This window comes from Elgaria multicarinata, chromosome 10 (assembly GCF_023053635.1).
Source record: "Elgaria multicarinata webbii isolate HBS135686 ecotype San Diego chromosome 10, rElgMul1.1.pri, whole genome shotgun sequence".
Taxonomy (NCBI): Eukaryota; Metazoa; Chordata; class Lepidosauria; order Squamata; family Anguidae; genus Elgaria; species Elgaria multicarinata.
The window spans coordinates 87076012-87089413 of record NC_086180.1 but is presented as its reverse complement, the minus strand read 5'-3'; the positions used below and the strand labels follow the sequence as shown (position 1 = coordinate 87089413).

Here is a 13402-nt window from a genome sequence, read left to right as displayed (position 1 = left end):
CCGAGCAGAAACGTGCTCCCTCTCCCCACGGCCAGAATAAGCAGCCAGTTAATGTTTCCCACTCCACCGAACACTGCAATTAGGGGAGAACATGGTCACAGACAGCGCTGTGGCAATTCCTAATTGGTTAGCCAGAGATGTCAATATCAAAGCTGCCCCTCACCCCACTCAGCGTCTTCCAAATATGGAGATATTCAATTGAGAAACACACATACAGCATTGACACCTGAAAAACAGTTGGAGACTTTAGAAGCTCCAATTGAGCACGTCTCCACTCTGATATTAATTGATGGGTTTGGAAGCGGCCAATCTCCGCTCTGGAAGATCGAATGCTCTGTGGATATTTGCGGTTACGAGATAATTCCAGGGTGAAGTGCACACCCCTAACATGTAGCCATCATTACTAGTAGCCATGGATATCTTTAACCCCTATGAATTTATCCAATTCCCTTTTAAACCGATCCAAATTGGAGGCCATCATTACATTGTGTGGTAATGAATTCCACCGTTTAATTATGTGGTGCGTGAAGAAGTACTTCCTTTTGTCTCCTGAATCTTCCACCATTCTGCTTCATTGGATAACCCTGGCTTCTAGTATTATGTGAGAGGAGAAAAAAAGTCTCCTTATCCACGTTTACCTTATCATACATAATTTTATACATCTCTATCATGTCTCTTCTAACTTGTCTTTTTTCTAAGATGAATAGTTCCAAATGTTGTAACCTTTCCTCACAGCGGAGTGTCTCCAGCAACGTCATCATTTCAATTGCTCTTTTATGCACCTTTTCTAGCTCTACAATGTCCTTTATGAGGTGTAGCGATCAGAAATGTATTTCAAGCATGGTCACACTGTAGATTTTCTATAAAGGCATACTGACAGTTTTCTTTTTTATTCTCCCGATGACCTCCAACACAGAATTTGTGTTTTTCACAGCAGCCACATACTGGGTCAATATTTCCATTCAACTATCCTCCATGACCCCAAGAACCCTTTCCTGGTCAGTCAGCATGAGTTCCAACCATAACAGCATATACATAGTTAGGATGTTTTGCCCCAAGGTATATCAGATCCTTTTGGAGCTCTTCACTAGCTCTTTTTGTTTTAAACACCCTAAATAATTTGGTGTCATCAGCAAACATTTTATTTATTATTTATTTATTTATTTATTGCATTTCTATACTGCCCAATAGCTGGAGCTCTCTGGGCGGTTCACAAAAATTAAAACCTTGCAAAGTATAAAACAACAGTATAAAACCATTATATAAAATTCAATATAAAAGCTCAACCAGATAAAAACTCTTTAAGCAACCATATAGTTACATGGCCAGCTCATTGCTTATTCATGAACAAGTTAAAAAGCACTGATCCCATTCAGATCTTAGTGGGTTCCCACAGTTTACATCCGTCCATTGCAGGAAGTCCATCTTTGCTTCCTGTTCTTTAAGCTGTTGTTTTAACAAGTTTGCAAGTCCAAGCATACAACGTCTGTTGTGACTAACGGTAAACACTTCTTGTTATTTTTGAAATGATGTGCTTATTTTCCCGGTAGCAACTACCGTATTTCTTCGATTGTAAGACACCATTGATTGTAAGACGCACACTAATTTCAGTACCACCAACAGAACCCCCCCCCCCCCGCAATTCTAAGATGCACCCCGTTTTTAGAGATGTTTATATGGGAAAAAAGTGCATCTTAGAATTGAAGAAATACGGTATATATCTAGGTAATTCTGATAATAGCTAGAATTGTCAAAGGCTTATCTCTTCTATGGTCACCAAGTAAAAACAGAAACTCCGGACACCAAAATGATCATAAAACCAGTTTTGTATAACCTGGTTTAATGAAAAGACCAAAAATAAAATAAAAATCAGGCTTTTTACCAGGCACTTTAGCCCCTTCATTATAGCTAGTAATATTACTTCCACTCGCAGTCTCTGTTACGGGATCACGACCTTCCAGGACAAGATAGGATTTCATCTTTTAAAAATAGAAACCTAACAGTAACAAAAGATGGAAGGGGGAAAAAAACTACTTTAAAAATGGCTTGCCAAGTCCTACATTATGGTACGTACCTTGCTATGTTCTAGCCAGTTCGAGTACTCAAAGGTCATGGGTTAATAAGCTACTCACAGTAACTTATTTTGAAAATAAGCTACTGCTATCCTCCACACCATCAGTCAAATAAGGTACTGTGTGTAATCTGAGTCATCCCCCTTCCACGCCCCCTGTCCTGCTGTAGTTCTTCTGCCCAAGCAATGGCGCTATTTCACCCATTGACAATATCACAGCTAGTGATGGGGCAAAAACCTGCGAGGGGCCGGGCGTCCCTGTGTCCAGCCCTCCCGGGCCCTGACAGATGCATTGAGCAGATTTTTGCCCCATGGCTGCTGCAGGACAGGGGTCTAAAAGGCCTTTTAAGGCCCCAATGAGTGTGGGGGGAGGAGGAGAAGGGTTTTCCATTCTACTCTGATGGCAGCCACCATTAGAATAGAAAGGAAAAGAACTTCCCCTCCATTCCTGTCAGGCCTGGAAGGGCCTCTTAATGCTTGCGTGCCTGGGGGAAAGCGGACTTTCCCTCGCCCCTCCCCCCTCCAGCACCAATGGGGGCCTGAAAGGGTCTCTTAATGGAAGCGTTAAGATGCCCTTTCAGGCCCTGATGGGCATGTGGGGGGAGGGAAAATGCACTTTCCGGGGCCTCTTGAAAATGCACTTTGCCTCCCACCCTGCACCAATCAGGGAGATGTTAATTCAGTGCTTCCAGCATCACCCCGAGAAGAGGGTGGAGGCTCTAAAGCACTGGAAGTATGAAGGATTGGGACCAAACTTCATACACAGCCTCTCCATAACTTTAAGGCACCCGATGCACATTCACCCTCCACAAAAGAGTGAAAACCCTGGGTGCAACAAAAATGGAGATGGCACAGATAAACTCTTGGAAGGTTGCAGGATGAGGGCCAAACTTCATACACAGGATCTCCTAGCAGGGATGCACACTAGGCCCATTGAAAACCCTGTATACTAACAAAGACATGCGAGCGAAAGCACCTTTTCACCCCCCCCCCAAAAATAAATAATAATAAAAAATGGGGTGGCTGCTATAACTCCATAGAAGTTTGCAGGAGTGGGACAAAACTTCATACACTGCATCCGCTGGTAGTGATGCTCACAAGGCAAAAGGACAATGCTGTGCAGCTGCTGCCACCCAACCGAAATGATGTTTGACACTTGGGGAGGTTGCAGAGCGCACCAGTGGGGAAGGGTTAGGGCTGAGTCGGGCTGCGAGTGCAATCAGTGGCTGGGTGGATCATGGAAACAGAGATCTGCTGGCCGGAAGAGAGTAGAGGCAGCGGTTTTGACTGCTCTTGCCAAACAACTCTGTAGGCAACCAAAATGAGTCATGGTGTCCACCACACAACACGATAATCCATGATGGGTTAAATAACCCACTCTGCAGACCATGGGTTATCAGAGTGGATTATTTTGGCAAAATAATACATTGTGTATTAAAAAAAACCTCTCCTGAATGCCATTGAAGTTTATTTAATCACGACATCCGAATCCAATCAAACTTTGTATTTTCAGAAATTATTATTTCTAACCTATTTATGTCAGAGATGATACAAAATTTTAAAAATATGAACCTCTTTTTTCCTTTCTCTCCCCTTTTAAAATAAAATTAAATGTATGCTGAATTCTCAATGATATTAAAGGTTTACTGAACTTTGAGGAAATACTTAAAAGTAGTGTTATTAACCCATTAAATATTGTAGGTGCTATATTAGTGATCACTTAAATAAACAGAATAAATAAATATTACACCACCACAAACTCTCAATATAGGTGCATATTTGAGTTAACTTACAAGTTAATTAAATTCTACCTATCAGCATGGAAGTAAAAAACGTATAACATTTTCTTTCTCAACAACTATTACTACAGCACGCCAGAATCAAAACAGATTCCCAAAACTGACAAGTGTTAACTTTAGCTCTAAGCCTCACCACTTAAAACTGTGCTTGACCCCTTAATCAGCTTTAGCTGGGTGGCAGCGGGAGTCGTCCCTGAGAAAGCCTCCAAACGTGCTTTGTGCCTCCCCACGTACCACACCTTCAATACCTTCAATTTTCCCCGTTACATGATGTTGTTGTTTTGCCAGCACAAGGGACTTGTGGCACAGCCCAATATACCCATATCAATTCACAGCACCAGCATAACTTCGATTTCCCTACTGCGTGAAGGGTGTGTTCAAAATATAATATTCCACCCATCACGTGTAACTCAAAGCCAGGACTGACCTACTGATTAAAGCTTGCAGCTATTAAAAATAAATATTTCCGTTCTGGGGGTTTGGCCTTGTTGGTTAAATACCGACAGCATCCAGTAATTTCTCACCATTGCTGTGGGGTATTTTTAAAAGGGGGAAATAATTTCAATTGGTCCTTACAAACCCAAGGGATCGGCTCTTTCAGGCCTGCTTATTTTCACCCTTTCATTCATTTTCATTTTGTTCACACTGATTAACTACCAAATCCCCCTAGTTATAGTTTTCAATTTGCTTAGGGCAAAATCTGCACAGTTCTTAGCAATTAAAATATCATTTCAGCAGGAATAATTTCACCAAAGTTTGCACTGAAAAAGGCATGTGTGGTGAAAATGAAGATTAATTATTTTATTAACTGAAATATTTTTCTGCTTTGCAAGAATGCTGTGAGCCCCAATTCATTATGTGTCAGGGAACCCTGAGATCCTCAGTTGGAAGGAACTGTAAATGTTCCAAATTATTAAGTGTTATGAGGATATAGCATTGAGTAATTTCATGAGAGTTTCAGCTCTAAGACCAGAATTAATATAGTTTTAGTGATATTATCCCTGGTATCTGCAAGAATATACATTATATATGAGAATGTGCTTATGAGGAGGTAGGATTTATCAGGAAGGATTTTTCCCCTCCACTTTTGTCTAATTACCTGTGCTTGATTCAATTATGCTGCACACCAGTTTTTAAAAACTTCAATTATCTGCTGTTATCAGGGGAGAGAGAGGGAGACGTTACAGTGCTATTCGTTTAATATCCTGACTACTTCCATAAAATTTATTCTTCCTTTCTTGTTGTTTGTGTGTGCTTATACTGCAGCCAAACTGAAGAATTAAAGAGTATTTCTATTGCTGGCAATAAGCCAAACACTTTGCTTAATTATTTGAGGTAATATTCCAGAACATGTATGCAGGGATGGTGTAGGGTGCAGATTTTGAGCTAGGTCTGCCCTTTTGACATATATAGGGCAGTATCCAGCTGTCTTATCCTCCTGGTGCAAATGACATTGTGCTAGCAGAAATTAAATTCTGAACCCTGCAAGAGGAGAAGCCAAGTAAATTTACGTTTGTGCATGCATGATTACACAACCGTTTGAGCATCACGCTTGTTCAACAGTTTGCACAACTGGTTGCACAAACAATTATGCATCACACTTGTACAATCAGTCATGCAAGCATAATGCGCGGATGCTTGCAGGACGGAAATATTTGGTGGAGGTCCACTAATGTGCTTTGAGTCAATGTCTAACGTTTAAGACTTGGCAAGAGATGCTCCCGATGGCTTTTCTTGGACCACTTGCAGCTTCGTAGTAATCTTAAGAGGCAGCCCCACGTACAGTTATTATCTGTACCATCCCCATATTGTTCCCATATTAGCAGTTACGCAATGAAAACTCCCCTTCTTGCCCCTTCACAATAGGACAGACATTTTACATGACTTGAAACAATCAGAAAATAATGCAGGCAATGATACTTTCATAAAATTGGCCTGATTCAGAAAACAGATGAGCCTCGTGTGGCGCAGAGCAGTAAAGCAGCAGTTTCTGCAGCTGAAACTCTCCCCACAGCCTGAGTTCGATCGACTCAGCCTTCCATCCTCCCGAGGTCGGTAAAAGGAGTACCCAGCTAGCTGGGGGAAAGGTAATAACGGCCGGGGAAGGCAACGGCAAACCAACCACCCCGCTATAAGGCCTGCCAAGAAAATGTCAGCAAAAGCTGGCGTACCTCCAAGAGTCAGTAATGACTCAGTGCTCGCACGAGAGGTTCCTTTCCCTTTTCAGAAAACAATGTCATTTATTCTTCTGAATTACACAGGATTTGTATAGACAACCCTTGTTCAGATATTTGAAGGATGGGTTATAAAGCTAATATTGCCCAAGGTACACGCATTTTCCCCACCCACCCTGATCAAACAGGTTTTGCAGGTCTTTCTAAAAACCTGCAAAACCTGTGAGATGGGGGCGGGGGATGAATGCATCACCGTGCATTCAGCAATATTTTTGCTGAAGATAGCCATAATTCCACCCAGCTTTTCATTACTTTGCTAATGCCTCCAGAAAAGCGTAAGAAGAATTAAATGGCTGACACGGCCCTCTAAATAAGCAGATTCGCCATCATTCAGCTCGGAATGATTTCACAAAAACACAGTCAAGCTGTCTCCCTGAGCCCTTGGGGCAATTCTCCCCACTTTGTATCACTCCTCTAACACTCAACAACAAAGCTTTAATGCTTCTTAGATAAGGATACATTCTTTTTATACTTGAAAAGTAGTTTGAGCCTTTTTCCTATTAAAGGCAGGTCATAAACACAAAGCAATATGTTCTCCTACCCACCAACACATCATCCAACAAGGTTTTACAATCGGACTACTTACTAAGTACAAGAGCTACATAAGAAACCTGGCTCACGTCCACCCCATTTAACTTTACAAACTATTAACTCCTTCTACTAATGCCTGGTTAGCTGCTGGAGGGCAAAGAGAGATGTAATATAGAAAGAGTTCTTCACCTATGCAGGGGACCCTGCAAGGGAAATGACAGATATACCAAAGAACTGAATGCTGGCTCAGCCATTCAGTCTCTCCCCCACTCCCCATATTTAAGGAGGGATTGCCTGGTGCCTTTTTTAATGTTAATTAATGTTGGTGTGCTTATCCATTCATCCACCATCTAAACTTTTTTTAAAAAAGTTCAATGGTGTTCTGGGTATTTGGGGGAAGGGTTCATAGTGACATCAGGAAGGACAATCAATCAGTACTGCTAACAACTGGCTTCTGCTTCAGATACATAGAACTGTCTCCTAAAAGAGCTCAGCCTTGAAGACGAAGGGTGCATTTGACTTGAACATAGTTAAGCAGGGCTTGCCTCAGTCAGCAGCTGCTGAGGGTCAGCATTGGTAGCCTCTCTGCTGTTCCTCACGAACCCTCCAGTTGTTCCCCTCCATTGGAGGACAGAGCTGTGTTGGCCACACAACCTGTCCTGGACACCCACACAATAGTCCAACGCCCCTAAACAAACCAGCTTCCTCAGATGCGGTGGAGAACTATTCCATCACCAGTGTTGGGGCAAGATTCAAGTGCCAGTCCAGCTGGCTTTCGCACATGGAATGGGGAAGGGGCGCCATCTTGTCCTTTGCCTCAGGCAGTGAAATGCATTGGGCCAGGCTTGTGGTGAGGATGCTTCCAAAATGGTAGCACTGCTCTAAAAATAATGTACCTATATTATATGTGTATGTACCAATACACATTCATTTAAATAACTTGAGAAGCTCTAAATGTATTAAGCAACTAAAAAACTGTAAATAAATAATTTGGCAAACAATCGGACGTAAATAATAATCCCAAGGACATCCTACTCTGCTGGGAGAATCCAGTTTTTGGGTTTTTTAGTGCACGCTCATCACTCCAAGCAGGAGATCTGATGATGCTGTTTTTAAGAACAGCAAGGGAGGCAGGAACTGTAATTACGCTTAATGTAGCAGAACCATGAGTTCAGAGAGGTTGTACAAAATTTGCTGCTACAAACACTTTAGTAGTCACACAGGGCACACGCAGGTGGGTGGAGAGGAGAGAGAGAGAGAGAGAGAGAGAGAGAGAGAGAGAGAGAGAGAGAGAGAGAGAGAGAGAGAGAGAGAGAGAGACTGCACTTGCACCCACTTTTGCTTCTGGAACATTTTCTTCACTCTCAACCCCCAAGCCAGAATTGCCTTCTTACTCAGCCTTCCATCCTCCCGAGGTCGGTAAAATGCGTACCCAGTTAGCTGGGGGAAAGGTAATAACGGCCGGGGAAGGCAACGGCAAACCACCCCGCTATAAGGCCTGCCAAGAAAACGTCAGCGAAAGCTGGCATCCCTCCAAGAGTCAGTAATGACTCAGTGCTTGCATGAGAGGTTCCTTTCCTTTCCTTCTCCTTTATTTAATAAATTATTGCTTAGTTGTTGTTTATCTTTTTAACAATGTTTTTAACAAAAACATGCAAAATGCGCATACAATTAAAACCACTGTAACAACTTTAGAAAAGATGAGCCAAAAAAACAGACCCAGGCTCATTACATATTGCTAAATGCCTGGGAGAAGCGAAAAGTCTTGAACTGGCACCAAAAAGATGACAATGTCGGCGCCAGGTGGGCCTCATTAGGGAGATTGTTCCACAGTTGGGGGGCCACCACAAAGAAGGCTCTCTCTCTCTCTCTATTGGCTGTATCATTTTATTATTTAAAGATGGCATGAAAATAACCAACAATAGCTTAAACACATACAGCTATGCCTCCTCAAAACTTAGCCTGGCCAAAAATGGATGTACTCAAGTGACATATGCAGTCAGTGCTAGCTCTAAGGTACCATCAGTGGGCCTCCTTCCTCAGTGAGTCTGTGTTCTCACTGCCATTGTCGCTAGCTGTTATTGGTCCTCCTCCTCTTTCTCATCATTGTTCTCACTTGTTTACTCAACAGGCAGAGAGCCAGTGAGCAGCTAGGCAGCGGCATCTACTGGTCCTCCTCCCCCTCCTCCTCCTGAGCCAGAGTGAGAGGCAGGTTGCAATGGTAAGAGGAGGAGCAACTCCAGGGGACTCTTGTCATTGGGCCCCTGCTGGTATGTAGGTCCTGGTCAAAGGCTCAACTAGGCCTACCCTGGACCCAGTTGTAATGAATACCCAGAGAATTCAGTATTCAGCATTCATATCAGTGTGTTTTTATGTTGGAATGGAAGAATTAGTATTTCCAAGCAGTCATGATCTACTCGTCAATGCCAACTACTGATAACTTGAAAAGGGAAAGATTTGCTCCTTAGATTTACTATTTTCTTAATGTTTACTATTTTCTTACTAACATGATCCACCCATTGGTTTCAAAAGCAATTACACACACAAACTTAGAAGAACTTACAACACCTGGGTCACACGTATATAAATTACATAGTTCATCATTAAGAAATATTCACGATACTCAAATTCCATGACCAATATTCTAGTCCAAGTAAAGCTAGCCATATTCACAAAAGGGCAAGGCCATAATGTTATAAAATTATTTGCAAGCATGGGTCAACTGCAAAATCTCCTAAACAGAAACACTAGAAGACAGTCCAAACTGCCACATTTGATACTTGGGTTTGCACTGGGTTTTGCTAGAACCAATATACATTTCAAAATTGGATGGGCATGAATATATGCATGAAGCCACATCGCAGTGCCACACTGGGAAGTACATCTCTATGCACTTCTCCACTGGGAAACATGCATGCGTGTTATGATTTGAAATTTAGCATTGGAAAGACCCTGGGTAAAAATATTCCCTGCTATCGCAATTCAGCTTCTACATCCAGTCACTGCATTGTTCTCAACTTCAGAGTTCTGATGAAAACGTGACGATATTCTGGAACATGCTACATATTTAGGAGAGAGTTAGGCCTCAGCTAGACTTACGGGTCTTGCGCGATGCAGGGGTGAGGATCTCGCAATATTTTTATCATGAGATCTCCCCCTCCATTTACACGTGGTGCGTGATGACCTCGGAAAGAGAGGATGTCGCACCCAACATTTTGTTTTGTTTTTTGTTAAAGGAGAAGAGCGCACGAACACTTGTGCGCAAAAGGTAAGGTTTTTTTAATTTTCAATATTTTCCCCTGCTCCCCCACCCCACCCCACCCCCAATGGGCACAGAGCTCCTGAGGAGCTCTGCACCCTGTGCATGGGTAACGGCTCCTTGTGAGTAACCATGAGGAGCCAGGACAAACCGTGACGCCTGCCCACATGTTCCGCGGTCTCGGGATCAGCCTGAGCCCATGGAAAAAGTGGGCTCAAAGGGTAGGGCGAGATCCTGGGGAAAGTGAGGGATCATGTCTCCATGATCCCGGGATCCCCTGTGTGTCATGTGGAGGCACAGGGACGATCCCGGGGATCGCCCTTGGATATCACCCTGTCTAGCTATGGCCTTAGACACAAAAAAAGATATGCAGCTTTCAGTCTTCAGTCACATGTATTTGCAGCATCACGAACATAGGACAGTACACTACAGAAGCCGGATCAAGGTGACAGAGTTTATACTGCTAAGAAGAGAATTAGGGGGTTGAATTTGCTTGGAAGGGTCCTATTTAACTAACTACTTGGGGGAGGGAAATATATAGAGGTATAAAAGATTTTTTTTTTTCATTTTCATTTTTAGCTGTGAGGAACTTATCAGTGCCCAAAAGAGAAAGAAAGGCTGCATGCCAGGCGCATACTTGATAGTCTGGGCCATTTACTGTGAAGTGCCACTTGTACAAGGCATGCCACAGAGCGATTGGTTTGAAAGGTTAATGACTGCAGCAATCACAGTTTCATTTTGCAGCAAGTGGAGATGACAGGAAGCCAGTTACAAAATGGAGCTCTCCCACTGTGATGGCAGCTTGGCAATGATTCATCAGCAATGGTACTGAAGACTGGGAAGGTGGAAAAGACTGGGGGCAGCCTTAAAAGCTTGGGGAGTTGAGGACCTATTATCCAATTGCGATGTAAAAACTTCTTTAAATCCCCCCAAATTACTCAGCTGAAACAACAAAGCAGACCAAACAACTTAAGCAGTTGAAAATGCCTGGGCAAATGAAGATGTTTTGACCTGCCCCTGGAAAGATTGTAACGACAGCACCTTTTATACCTCCACATTTTAGCCTACAATTCCCATCAGCCCTATTTATTTATTTTTATTTATTTATTGCATTTTTATACCTCCCAACAGCCGAAGCTCTCTGGGCCTAGCTGGCATAGCCAATGAGGAAGCATGATGGGAATTGCAGACCATGGGCACATCTATATGGAGTATTTACTCCATCATGACTGCGAAGTTTCTCACCTTCGTTTAAACGGCTCAGCCGCCAATTCATAGCCACGCTGTGGTATCTGTCCCAAAGCTGCACATTTCCACGGTGCTGTTTTACCGCATATTTTAACTTTGCTCTGCTGTCACCATGGTTCTTTGTACATGTGTCATTGGCAGGGACAATGCAGCGCAGGTGAACTTTGGTGAACTTAATAAAGTGTGCAACTTTCTTAGTGAAATAAATTGGACTTATAAATGCTAAAGTAAGATTGAATCACACTCTTTGTTGGAGTTTGATTTGGGTCTTTGAAGTTGCTGCAAAGCATACCTTAATACCCAGTTTGGTGCATCTGAACAGAGGTTTTATCATATGATAAGCTTATCTCTTCTGTTGTGACACAGACGTGACATGAACAGTAAGTAGAAAATACTTCTAAAAGCTCTATGAGTCAAGCTCTTTCACTTTCACAATATTTCTGGCAAATATATAATGAGTGGTTTCATCCTAACTTGACAAGATTAATAGCCTTGGGACTTGAATAAATATAATTCAGTCATCGTGATTGTCCTTGCTGCAGTGAAGTGATCATAAGATGGCATTCAGTGGTCATTTTCAATGATAAGTTGTTTTGGTGATGCCAGTGCTATCTTCCAGAATCAAAAGTTAGATGCCTTTAAGGCCACCTGACAGGAAAACTAGAGGTCTGCACTTAAAGATTTGTCTGGCAATTTCAAAGCAATAAGTGAACTTCCGTCTTTCTCACCGCTACAGCCTGACCATATGCAGGTCTCCTCCCTGTCTATCCCACATGGCTGTTTTCTTTCTAACTGACACTTTTCTATTTCTAGTTCTCCTCTCCTTTCTGTGGATCACACCCTCTTCTAATCCTCCTTTCCTAGACTGCTCTGTTTCTTTAGCCTGTTGCCTTCTCAGGTTCCTGCTTCCTCCATTTCTAGACTTTTGCTTCTTTTACTGCTCCTTTCCTAGGCCTTATTGAGCATCTTATCCAATAGCTTCCAGAGACACCCTCTGCCCCCACCCCTCCATTATGACATTAGGGCAGTTCAGCCAATCACTGCCAGGGATCGTATCACCACCAGCACGTCGCATCCCTATGTATATTAATATCTTGATGGCAGGTCAAAGCCACCTTGTAGTTTCTTGGCAGCTTTGCAGAAGGGATCAGCATACAAATTTCACCCGCTTCCTAATTTTTATGAATTTGATGCTACTTGAGCTTGTGGCAGAGTCAACGAGCACCACTTACATTTTTGAACCCTCTGTACAGGATCTGAAGTTCCTTCTTGGTGAATCTGCTTTGTGCTTCCAGGAGTTCAAGGGCTTCGGGTTGATGCCGCACTGTGGCCATTTCCATTTCATCTTCTACACTGTCTGTGAGACCAATCAGAACGAAAAGTCAGCAGGAATAACCCACATATGGGAACAGTTCTCCAATGCACAAATGATGAATAAAACGAAGCAAAGGGGATTTGAGAGTGGACAATAATTAAAAACAACAAGCTCATCAACATAGAGGCAGCACTTAACAGTTATGTAGACTTAACATTTATCTTCAATAAAATTACATTCTACTACTTGGAGTGGTTGGTTACAGCTACCTAATGTTTTTTTTTTTTCTACTCCTAATATTTATAATTCTATAATTTAAAAAAATCCATTTGCCAAACTTATCTTCTACAACCCGGATACAGAGATCCTAGCTGCAATCCACTCAAGACTTTGGCATCTGCCCTTCAAAGTGCAAATATGAATCACGTTGTATATTGTCCCCAGAGTCCAAGCTGAAGTGGTCCATCAGCACATTTAATTATTCATATATTATTAATTACACCTGAGAATGTAAGGACGGGGGAGAAATTTGTTCAGTTTGCATTTTAATATGAGCTTACCTAACTTGGTAATTTTGAACCACGATGCAAACTGAAACTGGGTTATACTTTAAAACTGGCACTTTTCCCAATTTTGCAGTTGAGCTCTCCAATTAAAACACGCATACCGGGGGTGGGGGAGGGGGGATCATGAAAATGCATTATACCAGGAAAATTGCTTGCAAAAATGTGTACATTAGTCAAAATCCATGTATGAAAAGGAATGTGCACAGAACTGCATACAAATTTTCATGACAACTTTAAAAATATTTTCTGAAGTTGGAGAACTGAATTTAAGATTGAAAAATGAGAAACTGAGAGAAACTGAAATTGACAGATTCATCCATCCCTAAGAGTAAGTCCCATTGAACTAAATCAGACTTACTTCTAAGCAAATATATGTAGG

The 13402-nt window shown here is 42.2% G+C and overlaps 1 protein-coding gene across 6 annotated transcripts in view; it reads right to left on the bottom strand.

Annotated features, from left to right (window-relative positions):
• Positions 1–13402, bottom strand: part of KCNIP4 (potassium voltage-gated channel interacting protein 4) — a 295289-nt gene that overhangs the window by 22035 nt on the left and 259852 nt on the right. For 5 of the 6 annotated variants that reach the window (XM_063135277.1, XM_063135278.1, XM_063135279.1 and 2 more), the window contains exon 2: positions 12375–12499. In XM_063135277.1, coding sequence (XP_062991347.1) covers positions 12375–12499 — 125 coding nt within the window. The remainder of the gene's footprint in view (positions 1–12374; positions 12500–13402) is intronic. The other variant, XM_063135281.1, reaches the window with a different exon arrangement.